At 38.6% G+C, this 15637-nt stretch overlaps 1 protein-coding gene across 1 annotated transcript; it reads right to left on the bottom strand.

Annotated features, from left to right (window-relative positions):
• Positions 1-456: 456 nt before the first annotated feature.
• LOC308232301 (receptor-interacting serine/threonine-protein kinase 2-like) lies at positions 457-14071 on the bottom strand (the record flags this gene model as incomplete). The annotated part of the gene is made up of 11 exons (XM_080638376.1): positions 13917-14071; positions 10921-11074; positions 10566-10721; positions 10276-10424; positions 8381-8430; positions 7081-7242; positions 6268-6353; positions 4074-4142; positions 3145-3313; positions 2037-2189; positions 457-779 (listed from the first exon to the last, which is right to left on the bottom strand). Exons 1-11 carry the CDS (start codon positions 14066-14068, stop codon positions 457-459), a joined length of 1623 nt encoding a protein of 540 aa, XP_080494502.1. The 5' UTR covers positions 14069-14071.
• Between the last annotated feature and the right edge of the window lie 1566 nt (positions 14072-15637).

Below are 15637 nucleotides of genomic sequence, written 5' to 3'. Positions count from 1 at the left end.
TAACTTTGTATGATCAGTTCTGAAGTGACTTATTTTTATTATTCCCTTTGCTGTTTCTGGATCTTTTTATGTTATGGAGTTAGGATGTTTTCTATTTCCCTACTGCAACTCAAGACATTCTTCACATTCGAGTCTTGTTTTTTACCATAAATACTAAAGAGCAGTTTGATTCTTCTACCTTTACTTTTACTTGGTATAATTTATTCCATATTATTTTGTGATATCAGGATAACTGCAGAACATGGAGGCAATGTCGACAGAAATCTTAGCTAATGAACTAGCTTGAGTACAAGCACAGTACCATAAACTTTAAGCAGTTTGATGTTTCACGTTACATTAATGTCTTCCGTAGAAAGGAGTGACTTCAATCAATGGGTTATGAGGCGTTAACATGAATCATTGCTGTTACAAATTACCAGTGCTCTGATGCATGCAACAAATTGGAAAAAAACCCTGTCACAACATCAGCCTGTTCCCCTTAGCAGGATAGTCTGGAGAATGGCTGCCTTGTCCCAGAGGACTGCATTTGGTCACTGAAAGTACAGTCACTACCACCTGGGCTGCCCTCTCTCCAAGGCAAAGGCAAATGTCCAACAATGCCCGAGCACGGCCTGTCACTGTGCGGTAAGAGGTAATTGTTTCATAATCCATTCGGGACAACGTTTGCTGTGAGCGAAGGACATCAAGGATGTGGTTGAGGCGTCCTTCTGTCATGCAGTTCAGTATGGGCTGTCTCTGGCAGGCTAGTATTTGACAGCAGTTTCCTTTGCAGCAAGGATCTTGAGTGAAAAGGAAACAAAATGAGATAAAGTAAGTTCTGTTTTCTTCCTCAAGTTGTTAGCAAGTGATAGCATCAACACCAGAAATATAAACTCAGTAGAAGAAAGGAGAAGGTAGTTTGTTGGCATTCTTTGTTCAAAACTAGTCCAATGTGTTTTCATTTTTTGTTTGAAACTCATGAAGATCCAATTACAGAAGGTAAACGTTTCTAAAGGTTATTAAGTATTCAGATACTGTAAGGGGAGGAGATTTTCAGGTCTTGCGCTATTCATCTAACACCTGTATGAAACGTTATGCAAAATAACTTGTCTTGACATAGATGAGAAAACTGTCCTGTAGAAAGTGGAAGAATAGGTAATAGGTTATTCAGCATTGCAGGACTGTTTGAAACATGTAGCATGAAACTGGAAACTTGAATATATGTCAAAGCCAAACTAGTAACAAAAGTAAGTACCTCAAAGCAGCCAAGAGCTTTGGGTTCTGTCTCTCCACAAACCGATTAGAATACTTAGTACTAACATTAGTGGGTTTAGTGTACAGTAAATACCATGCACCAAGACAAAATTAATAACTGACTGTTGCCAGTAGAGATCTGTGATGAACTTCTACTGCATGAACTAGTCTGTTGATTTATCCAGAAATTGCATTAATTCTGGAAGTAAGTTGAAGTGGAGAAGAACAGCCATCTAGATGTGAGAAACATCATGGGCCATCTTGCCAGAAGTTAGCAAAAAAGCTCACAAAGCTACAGGCAGAGGCAGGTTTCACAAATCAAAAGCCAGACTTTTCTGTTTGTTCAGTAGAAGAACTGAGACCATGTAAGTAAGGAAGTGGATGGTCCCCTCTCCTGCGCAGCTATCTTGGTAGTCAGTAGCTACTTCTGTAGAAGTATAAAATACACAGATTAAAATTAAATAAATAAATAAATCTATGACATAAGCAACTATGTGTTTCACATTCACTGTATGCTATACTGTTTGAATTTTTATTGCGCTCTTTTCAGAACCAGTGTGAATATGACCCAAACAAGCCAGTGTCCGTGGTGGCCAATGCTTGAACTTCTGAGAACATCGAAGCAGCTATACATAAATCAAGCCGTGAGACATATGTACTAAGTTTGGAGGAGTTATTAGACTAAGTACCTGAAAATGCGCACAGAATTTAGAGAGATCAGCGCCCTCCAAACTTTAAACAATTTAATCATTAAGATCTGGCCAAGGAGAGTATTGCCACCTCAAACTGAAAGTGTGTCTTACCTGTAACTGCTTGTTCAAGACACAAAGGTTGTGCTCTGTGCGTCAGAGCCAGTGCTGGCTTGTTATGCTGACTGCTTTCTTTGCTTGCAGTTGAACAAGATAAGGGAATCTTGCAAAAGGAATTTGATTTTCTACTGTCAGAGCCTGGATGATCTGAAAAAAGTTTGAGATGAGTAAGATAAGACCCTTGAGTTGAAAAACAGGACATTGTACATGTCAGCCACTGGGTAAGAGACTGCAACTGAAGACTAACTTGAGAGTACTCATTTATTACTAGCTGTTCATTGAGCCCTTCCAAAGAATATTTTGCATATGTTGCTACACACATCTGACTTTCTCAAACTGTCTGTAGGAATTAGTTTCTGAAGTTATGGAACATTCTATTCTGTTGGTAAGTCTGGCTGACTATTGATCAGAACTAACATGCTTGGAAATGCAGATGTTGCTATAAGTTAATTGGTTTCCTATGGCTCAACTTTTGTGTTACGTTTAAAGGCATGAGGAGTACTGAAAAGTTTTTAGGAAATATATCTCTTCTTGATATAAATTTAAACACTTTGATAGGACAAATCCACATTGGAAAGGCAAAGAAAGTTATTCATACAGGAATGGTAATCACCAGGAATCATGGACATGTTTGGGTTGAAAGGGACCTTAAAGCTTATCTAGTTCCAACCCCCTGCCCCCACCTTCCACTAGACCAGGTTGCTCCAAGCCCCCATCCAACACAGTCTTCTTAAAAGATATCTCCTTTTTTTACTAGCAAATTAGAAAAAAACATTTATTGCTTGTAGGACAAGGCAGTGTTGTTCCCAGGAGGGACTTGTTCTGTCAAATATTTGATGTGCAAGGAGAAGACAGCTGTATGTTACTGGTCAGAGCTCTAAAAGAAAATTAGCAAAAAAGGCTTTTTGATCTATACACTTAATCAAAAAATAGTATGGCATCTCTGGTTTTCTGCAGCGAACTCATGCTTCGGATAGTACTAATAGAAAGCACAGCTGTAGTATGAGAAGGGACAATTTTACAAGGGAAATAACATTTGTATATGGAACAGTTGATAGTATTATTAGAATAGCTGGAGCTGAATATGTTTCAAGATAGAGACCATTCTTTGTTCTTGCATTCTGTGGGATAGTGTTCAACAGACCTATCTCTAGAATATTTTCTCTTCTTGCATTGTTTGCACCTCTACCAAGTAGAATAGTTGACAAGCTTGGCACTATAAAAGGAATTTTCTTGCTGATTAAGTGGGGTTTTTTTTGTGGACAGATGACCTGAAAAAGAACAAAATAGAGAATTATATTCTTGGAAACTTTGTTCCAAAAGCTTTTCTAAGCAGTTTTCTCATGGAGTATAAGGCAGGGGTATCACATTGCAGGGCAGTATGGTTATGCAGCTGTTGACCCTACAGATGTACTTAATTCAACTTTAGCTAGTTACCTTGGGTCACTGTGGCAGCACAGATCCATAGGCTAACTGTCCTAGGATTTACTGCAGTCCTAGATTGCTTCTGCAGCCATGGTGTCACTAGAAATTGACGTGTATAAAACTAGCTCTGATCCCAGCATGTGAGCATCAGTTCTCTCTCTGCATCTTTTGGTATTGGCAGGCCTGCCACAAGTGCCAAAATTGCATTAAAAATGGGAGTTAACTGTATTTTGGAGTTACCACAAAACAATTGTCCTTGCTCTAAGAAAACTGGTTGAAAATGCTAGAATTCAGCCTAAGATTTTTTCCAGACATCATTTTGAAAACACTACAAGAAAGGTTAGACTTTTGCAATTCCATTAGGACCTATTTAAGGAGAGGTTCAAAGCAGCTCTTAAGTGGAGGAGGTTATTTTTGCAAGAGTCAGCTGCTTGGAAGAAGACAAACAGTGGGGTTTGTTTGTTAACTGGGTGGCTTTATCCTGGTTAGAGACAAAAAGGGTTAGGGACATTCTCCCCCGCAGTGTTTGTATTACACGTTGTGAGGACTGGCATGAAAAACAAGCAGCTTATGAAGTACTCTGTAAGACTCATGCAATATACTTACCTCTGAATTGCATATGTCTGTCTGCAATGTGTATATTTCTGAACCTTTGCATGCATTAAGTGCTGTCTCCTGGAAGAAAATAGCACAGTAACTCTAGTAAGTATACATATGGTTTGTTCAATTAACAGTTGTCAGGAGCAAGAATTTATACTGACACTAGTGATTTTTACTGACAGTATATATTATGGTCTAAGGTACATGGATATATAGTAATGGTGAACTGCACAGAGCAATTTTGCATTTTAACGCATGTAAGCAGGCACAAAACTCTATCCTGTTACTGTTTCTGCTGTTTCAAATTTGTTATAAAACGCTGGTTTGAATCATGCAGGGGAAGGAGAAAATAGCCCTATATTGAGACAGAGAGGGAGGCTGAACTTGCTGTAACATGTTTTCCTTTAAGCATCCAAACAGCAAGGCCATCCTGTATTTAGTATGCCAAACTGTCTGCAATAAGGATGTGTCAATACTTGTCACTTTTTTCCATTTTGTACATCTGCAGCTGATTTGTTAAACTACTTTTTAGTTTTGTGTCCTGTTTTCAGCTTGGATAGAGTTAATTTTCTTCCTGGTAGCTGGTGCAGTGCTGTGTTTTGGCTTTAGTCTGAGAGCAATGCTGATAACACACTGATGTTTTAGTTCTTGCTCAGTAGCACTTACCCTGATCTAGGACTTTTCAATCTCTCATGATCTGCCAGTAAGGAGGGGCACAAGAAGCCAGGAGGAAGCAGAGACAGGACACCTGACCCAAACTAGCCAAAGGGCTATTCCATACCACAGCACATCATGCTCAGTGTATAAACTGGGGGGAGTCCCCCAGGAGGGACTTATTGCTGCTCGGGTCAGGCTGGGTATCAGTCAGTGGGTGGTGAGCAATTGTATTGTGCCTCACTTGGGTTTATTGTGGTTTTCCTTTCCACTTTTAGTTTATATTCTCTCCCTTTGTTATTTCCCTTATTATTAGTAGTAGTAGTATATTGTACTTTAGTTATTAAACTGTTCTTATCTCAACCTGTGGGTTTTACGTTCTTCCAGTTCTCCTCCCCTTTCCCCTGGGTGGGGAAAGGTGAGGTGTGAGTGAGCAGCTGTATAGTACTGAGTTACTGGATGGGTTTAAACCATGATGTTTCTATATATACTTCAACACTTAGGAATAAATCCATTTTCAAGAATCCCGAAGAGCATTTTCACAATCATTTTTGACATATTATCAGTTCAGTTGTTTGAATAATAAATAGCGCTCTTTGCTTATTTATCAAATAATAGAAAAAGAAAAGCTTGCTCAAGGGAGATGGAAGCAGTAGATTATGGAATCTTTGGCAGTAAAAGCCTAAATAAACTTCAACGGTAGCACAAATGATTTGTACTATAACTGTGCCACCTGTTAAAACATTGATCATCTGTTCTGTATCCCAGAATGTGATTGCAACATGTAGAAATAGTCCAGGGTTCATTAACATAAACAACTGTGCATAAGCACAGTGATGAAATCAGTAACACAGTACTGACTGTGTAAATCCAGATGGAGTCATAATACTTGCTCAAGGGCTGAAGCATGTGTCACTAGTTTCCCCACTATGACTAAGTCAGCTAGATATAATATAGCTATATTTGTGGCAGTAAGGTTTGTGCCAGATTTCCCATGGCAATGTTGTTGACCATTCCCTGACTATTCCTGTGGTATCAGGGAACTCTCTTAGACTCTAGGACAAGCAGTGTCTTGTGCCTAAGCATGTCAGTTTAGAAGCAGTGAAGCATACAGAAAAGTGCTGATGCTAGTATTGCTACAACAGATACAAACGCTGTCCAGGTTTTGAACTAAATGTTTCTAACCAGTATATACAACAGAAATTGCCCTTGGTTCTAGCCCTAATCTGCTCTATTTGAGGCTGATATTTGTTCTCACATGAGCTTACCAGAAAGAAGCTAGCACTTACCCTGATCAAGTGCCTGATCAAGTGCTGGGATTATTATTTTTATAATTCCAGGTAGGAATTGTTGTAGTTTCTAGAGAACCTCACAATACCTATTTTCTACAACTCCTAAATGAAGTGCCACAGGGGACTTTCCAGCTCTCTGGCGTGCAAATAAAACAATAAAGACAAAGCCTTTTCTGGTTTTGGACTACAAAGATTGCAGTGGAAAGAATCAAATAATGTCCTTGGAGGATAACAAAACTTAATTTTGCACTAACCTTTGCATCCATCAGACTGTAGATTGCAGTGGAAATTGCCTCCTTACTTATACTGGTCAAAATTCCATTTAGAAGGTCTGCACATTCTGCAGGGGTAATAAAGCACTTTGAATACCACATACTTGAAAGCATGTATGTAGGCATCAGCAGATTGCAACTAACTACTATTATATTGAGTAGCTGAATGAACTAAATTAAATTAGTTTAATACAACTTCCATCTTACATCTCCTCTTCATTCCCTTTTTGACCTGACCTTATAGAATGGTTACAGTCACGTTAAAATCACATTTTCTTGTATGTTCGTACAGATGCAGTGAGCATAATTGCTAAGGCTTTACACATGAATATATAAGTCTATCACAAGAAAGCTATATTCAGATCTCTTCCTCAGCACTTCAGCTCGCAGATTTACTCAAAAGTCCTCAAGTATCACGATTTTAACATTTATTGTCTATCTTTGAAACATAATAAACATAACCTACTAACGTAAACTATAGCACACTTGAAAGAGAACTGGTTATGCATTGGAATCAAGAAATGCTGAAGACACGTAGATCTTTGTTAAACTAATATATATTGCTAATAATATCCGTTTCTTTATTTGTACTCATTATAACTTTATACTATATGCAATTTTGGAGAAAAGTCAGTTCTGGTAGGAAGCTTCAGTTAGAAAAAGCATCTGTAGTACTCCGATGATCTGAAAGACTACTTCCACTTCACTGTCCCAGATTTAGAGTGCTAAAGCAATGTTCCCAGCAAGACTACCTCCATTACAGATGTTGCAAAGAAAGCAAATCCTGAATGTTACCAGTAGCATGTGGTCTGTAATCTGGTTCTTGGTGCCAGCACAGAGTGATAAAGTGCAAAAGTCTATTCCTCTCAGGCAAATTGCTTGGTATAAACTTCTCTGAAATGCCAGGCCGTAAATTACTGCAGATTCCTGTCAAAACTTCCAGGAGGGTTGTTTGACCTGCAATTTATAGGAAAACATCACTGCAAAACCAACTAAAAACCTCAGAACTCTCAAGATTATACTCAGTATAAATTATTTTGTGTATTTTAAAAAAAAGACTGCTTTTTAATAAGCAAAAATATATTAACACCTTTGTAAACAGATATGCTGTTTACAAGAGTAAATAACCTTGTAGTAATAATAACTACTACAAATAGTAGTAGTAATAAGCTTTAACTACTTACTGCAACAGGATGCTTCAGGATAAGGAACTGTCCGAATACCAGGTCACAAATAGGCATGTAAATATGCATTGTACACTACATGCACAGATATGTCAGTGTAATTATTATGGCATATCCTCAGCCCAGTTTTATGTAAAGCCTTGCACCTGAATTACAGCAATGTAGCTCCTATTGTACAAAAAATAAGCTCTACTGTGTGTAGCCACAAGATGGCAGCCACAAGCTGCATGAGGATAAAGATTTTCTTGTTCTATGCAGTATTTTCTAAAGGTCCTCAGCCTGTAAAGTACAGGAGTCCTTCCATCAGTTTTGCCATGCAGAATGGAGCCCATAGCAAAGAATATGTTCATTGATCTCTGCCCCCATGAAACAGGGATCATTCCTAGACTGTGACAATTATTACACAGTGCTTGGCAAACTTAAGTTCTTTAAAAGGGTGCACACTTTCATCTAAGAAAGTAAGATTCCCTGCTTACTTTGAGAGAATTCAGCATGAACTGGCATTTCTTGATCAGGATTTGAAATCCATGGCAACTTTAAAAATGAACATTCTGCTCATCTAGGGAGCTGCTTGTCACTAAAACATTCCTTTTTCTTTCTCACTAAAGGTAAGTGGAAAATCCATCTCAGTAACAGAGTGCTTCAGCAAGCACAGAGATATGGTAAAACTGGGGTAAGAAGCTATGTCTTTCCCCATCAGAAAGATCAGCTGCTTTGGAAACACTGAGGACTTGTTGAGGTATTCTAATCTTTACATCCCGTAACATGGAACTTCGTGCTGTAACAATAAAAGAAGGCAAAGGGACATCTGAAAAGACAGTGCTGTTTGTATCATAATTTCCCTACAGTGAGGGAATTCTGGAAAAGGCTAGGGCAATACAAAGTCTGACATGAACAGTGGAGAGAAATACCTTCAAAAGGTTTCCGTCTGCTTAGGCTCTCCCAGCACAGGATTCCAAAACTTGGGGAAAAAAACCCAAAACAACAAAAAAAGAACAGTGAAAGGCCATCCATTAGTCTGCAATCTGTATTTATATTCTCATTGCCAAGAGCAAGTTCATTGGTTTAAGAGAAAGAGAGTTTTTCGAGATAAAGTCTATCCAAGGCTTTCCTAATCTGATGAGATCCTTTTTCCTGCATTAAGTTTCAGTTTTTAACTGAGCTGTTCTTATAAAATAATAAATCAGATTTTTTTTTTTTTTTTTTAAACATAGGGTTAATTAGAATTACGTTTCAGGTTACCTCCTTATCTCCATTTTTTCTTGTGAATTTCAGAACCTTCTGTTTCGCTTTCTCTATCAATTTTGTTTTGAAGTAAGTTAAATAGCAGCTGAAAGAGTCGATTTTCAGCAGGTACTGACAGACACATCAATTAACCTACCAAAAACTTGATTCTGACCCACTGTGTGTCTGTTTGTTTCAGCAAATTTTGATGGGGCTCCAAATACCTTTTGCCTTTCCTAGCATCCTTTGAAGTATTCCAGAGATACCATAAATCTACATATACAACCCACAAATCAGATGATATAAAATATGATGGTTTGATAAAAAAAGACCAATCTGCAAAATCAGAGGCAGAAGCACAGAGGCTGCTGGATGAGAGAAAGCAGGCTGCAGATGAGTCAGAAGCAAAGCAATTAAAAGGGGAATAGCAGTTCTAGGATAAACACATCTGCTTACTCATGTATCTTGCTGTAGTGCTGCATTACAATGTTTAAAAGAACCCCCTCTTGTGCCTTATTTCAACATAAAATCTGAAAGTGCTTTTACTTAAATAACCTCTAGGAAGGTATTAATGTGATATGGACATACACATAACTCACATATACTTAATACTTCATTTATGACACATATTGTGTTTTCTCTGTTGCACCACTATCTAGACATGCACCTATGGCAGGCATTGGGTCACATCTAGACATCTAAAATTATATGAGAGTGACATGTTGGAAAATGGATTATGCTACCTGAAAGTAAGGCTCCACTCTTCTTACACACAAATCTTGTATTTAAGAACAACATCAGATTAGTCACATCATTTATAAGTATCCTCAAGTGTATGCTTTATTTGACTCATCTTAGAGTCTGCCTCTGTGACAACAAAGTAGGAGTTTAAATTTGTTGCTTCCATAAAAGCTCTAAAAGCAGCAGTGTGATCATGCTTGAAAGTTATTTATAATACTGGTCCATAGACTCTCTGTGCCGGTTGTAAACATGTATGTCCATACAAACAGCAGTTGCAGTTTGAGCTTGTCTCGTTTATTGAGGCAACCACAGAGCATGTAACATATCCAAAAGGGACGTGTGGCAGTAGGTAGTCCTTCTTTGTATAAATCACTGTGTTAAAAGTAGTGAACGCTTGAGTGGCTCAGTAAGTTATTCCAGCAAAGATTCCATAGGGCCTTAACTGGACATTATTGAGAGAAAGGTCTTACTTTTATTTGGCCTCACCTAGGTGTAAACAGTTCTTCCGAAACTCAAGCCAACAATAGCTCATGCTTAGAAACTATGTGAAGTCGTTAGTAGGTCTCTAACTGTGTATGAAAGTTTTGGCAGCTATGTTGCACTTTTAAAACTTTTAGGTCCATTGTATAAATATTTATATGGTGAACTTTGTACACAGTTCTTAACCTTGATATATTATTCACCAAGTATGGGGAATTTCACATTTAGTTCACCGCTCTAATTGGCCTAATGTGGAATACAATCCTACTGCATTATTCTTACTATAGTGTCTTTGAAAATAAGTATTTCAGCAACACTGTAGAATAGCAAGGACTAGGTATGACCTAGAAATGTCATTCACCTGTAAATATCACCTTCCTGGGAAGGAAGGCCTCCCTCAAGGACTTCAGGAGGAAAGTATACTAAATCCTGGCAGGTTCTGTGATTGCAGTTATCCAGATCTGACCTCAGTTGCTGTTTCCTCCAGCTGATTAGACCATAATCTGATATCTAGAGAGGTAGGAGAAAAAGTAAATTTTAGTAAGAATACCTCAAGCTTTGGTATTAAATGTTGACTCTTGGGATAAATATATGGAACAATAGGACAGTCCCTGGATTTGACGTGAATAGGCTAAAAGTAGAAGCCCCTACCTTGGCTCTGTACTGTGTATCCAAAAGCACATTGGAAGGTTTCAGACTGCAGTGGCAGAAAGCAGGTCCAAGACTGTGAAGGTGATATACCCCTTCAGCCACATCCGACAGGATTCTTATGAGTAAGGGCAGTGGAAGTTCTGGGTACAGTTGGTGCTAAGTAACACAAAATACAGGGTTTGGTAGTGTGAAATGGTTATTAATCACTTATTAATTTGACAATAAATGAAAGTACAATACATAAGCTAAAGACAGATTGGCTGTGACTACTGTCCATAGTTTACATGCTGACTGATCTCTGTTGGCTGACCTTGTTATTAATTTTGTCACATAAAAGATGCCTTCTTTTATGTACCTCATGGATGAGCGAGTGGAGGGATCCATTGTTCATCCATTCAGTCACTATCCCCACGAGTCCATGATACTGGTAAATCCCAAGAGGAGGCAAGATATGTTCAGACTCATAGTGTTTGACACTTGCTATATCCTGAAGTAGCAACTTCCACTCCCTGTTAAAAAAAAGGCAAAAGAAGAAGGGGTAGAGGCAGGTTAGACTGAAGGGAATTTCAGCTACGAATGAGAGAGTGTAGGGTATGGAAATGAAGGACAACCATATGGTTGAACACAAGTTCTACCAATAAAACATTATTATATCATCTTCCAAACAATCCTAAGAAGATGGAGCAATCCCTTGTGTAATGAAATTTTCTCGTATAATGTGAAAGACCTCTGGATGCTTAATATGAACATCAGAGCACATTTAAACCAGGATTGAGAGCAAAAGCAGAAGAAAGCTGAATTAAATTAAATGCTAGATTAAGAAAAATCAAGGGTTTTTTTTTCCCCCCTTACTGTTCCCAAGAAATTGTATCCTTTTGCTACCAGCGAGATCCACATTTACAAAGAAATTATGATCTTTCATGCTTACGTAATGGGACCATGTTCTATAAATGATACATGATGTACAATGTCATAGCTTAATGTAAAAGGGAAGCCAAATTCAGATCTGATGTAAGCAGTACCACTCTAGTGACTTTGCCAAATTTGATTCAAGCTCAGCTGTGGCTGGACTGTAGACCTGAATTCAAACAGAGTTTATTTATAGAGAAGAGCCAAGATTTGCTTTGCTCGTCATGAGATGAATAAAGTTTTGTTATCTACAGACCTCAAACAGATACTTCTTCATGCACAGGAAACCTTGAACTATCAATTCAATTGTGCACTTTCATGGAAATAACTAAACTTCTGCTACTGGTTCAGTTTTTGTTAATTGTATGCTTGATTTTAAAGATCTGATTATCTCTACTCTGTGGTGCTTGTAAGCTAAAAATTCATCGACATGAATTAGAAATTCAGTTGATTTCAACAGACCTGCAGCTCATTCTCATTATTCTAACCAGCCTTTACACTGAGACTTCAGGCTCATTTTCTCCTACTTACTGTGCTGCTTCACAAGCCTGTAAACTAATCACTGAAAGTAATTCACAGCCCTGCCTGTTCTAATACTTATTTCCACAAACCTTAATATTTATCATGGGCACACAGTTAAACATTTTGCAGCCAGAGTGAAACACAATTTATTGTCCCAGATTTCCTAAACACTGTGTGATGTAAACAAGAGATCAGTATGACAGAAATGAGAGAAAAGCAAAACAGTGGCTTCAGTTTAAGGGAGCAAGTCTGAGTGAAAAGTTGCCCAATCAGGATAGCATGTTCAAAGCAAAGGAAATTTTAACTGTGATTTTAACTATTTTAGATTGGGGTTTGTTTATTTGATTCAAAGAAAATGTGAATAGGGGATGGAGGAAACTTTTTTCTTCAGACAAGCTACCAAACAAGTAAATTCCGTTCAGATTACAAAATTGCTGGACATCTATTGTCTAAAAAGAAGAGCAGTCTTCCCCCCCAACCACAAAAAAACCTAGCCAACCCTTAATATTTGCATTCCCAAAATCTGGCAGCATTTGAAGTCTCGCTGACAATGTAAACTGTTAATTTTAAAATAGTTATATGAAATACCATTTTTTCTTCCCCTGCCTTTATAGTGGAAAAAAATGAAACAATGTATTTAAGTAGAACACATTTATATTTTGCCTTTAACAAACGCCACCTGAATGGCAGTGCTCTCGGTTAACAAGAGTAACTAGTCCGTAGATGCACATCAGACACTCCTTTTATGTTAAACAGGCTGGTCAGCCCATTCCCTAAAATGCTTTGGTCTTCCTTCCTCAAAAGTAACTCATGGTTATTATTGGAAACTTTCTGCAGACTGGAATTTTGTGGTCAGTAGGCTGATGTCTGTCACTTATTTTCGTAATTAGGACATGTGCACATCTCACTGCCCTGTAACCCCAACCATTATCCTTCTCTCCTCCCATTTCTCTACTCTCTCACCTGTACATGCTGGTTTAGATTAATTTCAACTGAGATCTCTTCAGGGACCACCAGAAAGATATAATACCATAGCATGCTGAGTGTTACAGATCAAGGTTTGTAGACATTATTAAAGATAACTAATGACTTCAGGATTAAGATCTAAGTTTATAAATATTTGTAAAAAACTGTAGAGCTTGTTTCTCACTAAAACTGCCTCTTGGCTAGTCAAGATTTGGCCAGAAAGCCAACTGTGTCCTGGGCTACATCAAAAGGAGCATGACCAACATGGCGAAGGAGGTGATCCTGCCCCTCTACTCTTGCTCTTGTAGGACCCCACCTGGAGTGCTTTGCGCAGTTCTGATGTCCTCAACAAAAGAAGGACATAGAGCTATTGGAGCAAGTCCAGAGGAGGCCATGAGGATGATCAGGGGGGCTGGAGCACCTCCCATATGAAGACAGGCTAAGCAAGTTGGGGCTGTTTGAAGTCCCTGGAGAAGAGAAGCTGCGTGGAGACCTCATAGCAGCCTTCCAGTGTCTAAAGGGGGTCTACAAGGATGCCAGAGAGGGACTCTTCACCAGTGACTGTAGTGATAGAACAAGCAGTAATGGGTTCAAACTTGAACAGGGGAAGTTTAGGTTAGATATAAGGAAGAAGTTCTTTACTGTAAGGGTGGTGAGGCACTGGAACAGGTTCCCAAGGAAGTTGTGACTGCTCCATCCCTGGCGGTGTTTAAGGCCAGGCTGGACAGAGCCTTGGGCAACATGGTCTAGTGTGAAGTGAACCCCATGGCAGAGGGCTAGAACTATGTGATCTTGAGGTCCTTTCCAACCCAAACCATTCTGTGATTCTGTGATTTCTAGGACTGGAGATGTGTTTAGGGATTGATGATCCTGGGCATCCGTGTTTCATTCTGGTGCCGTCACTGCAGGTCTGGGCTGCCCATCTGTGGTTAGTTGGCCAAATAAGACACATACCTCTCTGTAGTGTCCTGGCTGGTCAGCAGCTTCACAGAGATGTGAGTGTTCCAAGAAATATGAAAAGCTTTGAGTGCAAAGCCTGAGCCTGTCCTGGTCAAGGTAAAGCCATCCAAATCTTCCTGGGCTACCACAGGTAATGATTTAGCCATTTCTTGATGTCTGGCTTCAGGGAAAAAATGGCAGGAAAGAAAAAAGTTTTAAGAACTGCATTTTGTCACTATCACCGAAGCACAGTGAAGTTGCACTACCCCTTACTTCCCAAATATCTATCACCCTAATCCAACAGGGTGATTTGTGTCAGACTTTCCTCATAAAGACAGGAAAAACGCCCTAATTGCAAAGGAGTGTCTGGACCATAACTTGCCATCTGAGTCTGCAAGGTGCTAATTAATTGCTCATTATTGTTTCCATCTGATGACTTTGAAATGTTTATAATACAAAATGTGACTTTAAATTGATACTGAATTATGTAGGCAACAAACTAGTATCTTAGTTACATGTGGACAAATATAGTTTCCCTGCTTCTCATAAAAAAGGCAGTTATTCAGTAACTCATGTCAGTGTGTTGTACATCATTCTTGCATATCTTCTTTATTACAACATCACATGTGAACACAAAAGCAAGGTAAAAGGCAAATTTTCTGCTATTGTAAGCTGGTGTAATTTTACTAAATGGAGTTTTGTCTTTATAGCAGCCACTAATTAGGCCAATACTCTCTCTGTACAGTATCTCTCTAGGGCCATCTGAATGTCTCAGATAGATTGCATGGCAGTACAGTTGGATTAGAGATACCCTCTGCAAAGCACCACTGTGTTACTACACAAGTAACATTTTTTTATTACTTCTGTGTAGCTTCACTGGACAAGAGATAATCAAAAGTCAGTGGTGAAAGAGGAAAACAAGCAAGTTAAGAAAATACTTGGGATAAAACCATTGGTAAGGATTACAGCAAGATCAGTGGTCAGTGAGTCAGAAGAACTGGAATACTCCCTTCAGGGTCCTGTAGACTAGGACTAGAAAAGGAAAAAATGAGGGAACTGAAGTAACAGGGCCAAAAATTTGAAGTAACCGGTAAGGACTGTTGAGCATGAATTGTGTCCTTCTAAAAGATGGACTCTATAAAAAGAGCTCCTGGGATACAGAGGGCCTGAAAGTCTTCTGACTTTGAGCACATCACTTGTTCTCCATGGGTATAATAGAAACAAAACCCTGAAGATAAATTAGCCTATGCCCATGGCTGAACTGTTTCTAGTTCACAACCAACTTATTTTCGGTTAATCTCAGCATCTCAGCTGTGCCATGCGGGCATGTTCACAGAGGGGTACTAGGTTCAGTTCTGCATCCAGCCACAATCAAAATACAAAAAAAAATTCAGCAGCTAATTTACTAGTTCAGCTTTATTAATATTTGATTCTGATAGGAAAGCACAGTTGAACTTTTTGCTTTTTGTTAGATTGTTGTGATTTAAAAGCAATAGCTGCCTTAGGTGCTTCACTGAAAGAATTCCTTAAAGAATAAATCCAATATAGTAGAAGGATGATGGACAGGTTAAGAGTTACATAAAATTTCAAAAAATTCCTCTGAATGAAAATAAATTTCCAAATGAGCCTTCAAAGTTGCGAAGACAGACCACACAGATCTACTAATCCTAAATATAAAGGAAGTAATCAAATAGCTGTCAGGAGCAGAATTATGTCTCATTTTTATTATATACTAT

Source organism: Psittacula echo (genome assembly GCF_963264785.1).
Source record: "Psittacula echo genome assembly, chromosome: Z".
Lineage (NCBI taxonomy): Eukaryota > Metazoa > Chordata > Aves > Psittaciformes > Psittacidae > Psittacula > Psittacula echo.
The sequence above is the reverse complement of the archived record's forward strand: the minus strand, read 5'-3'. Positions and strand labels throughout refer to the sequence as shown.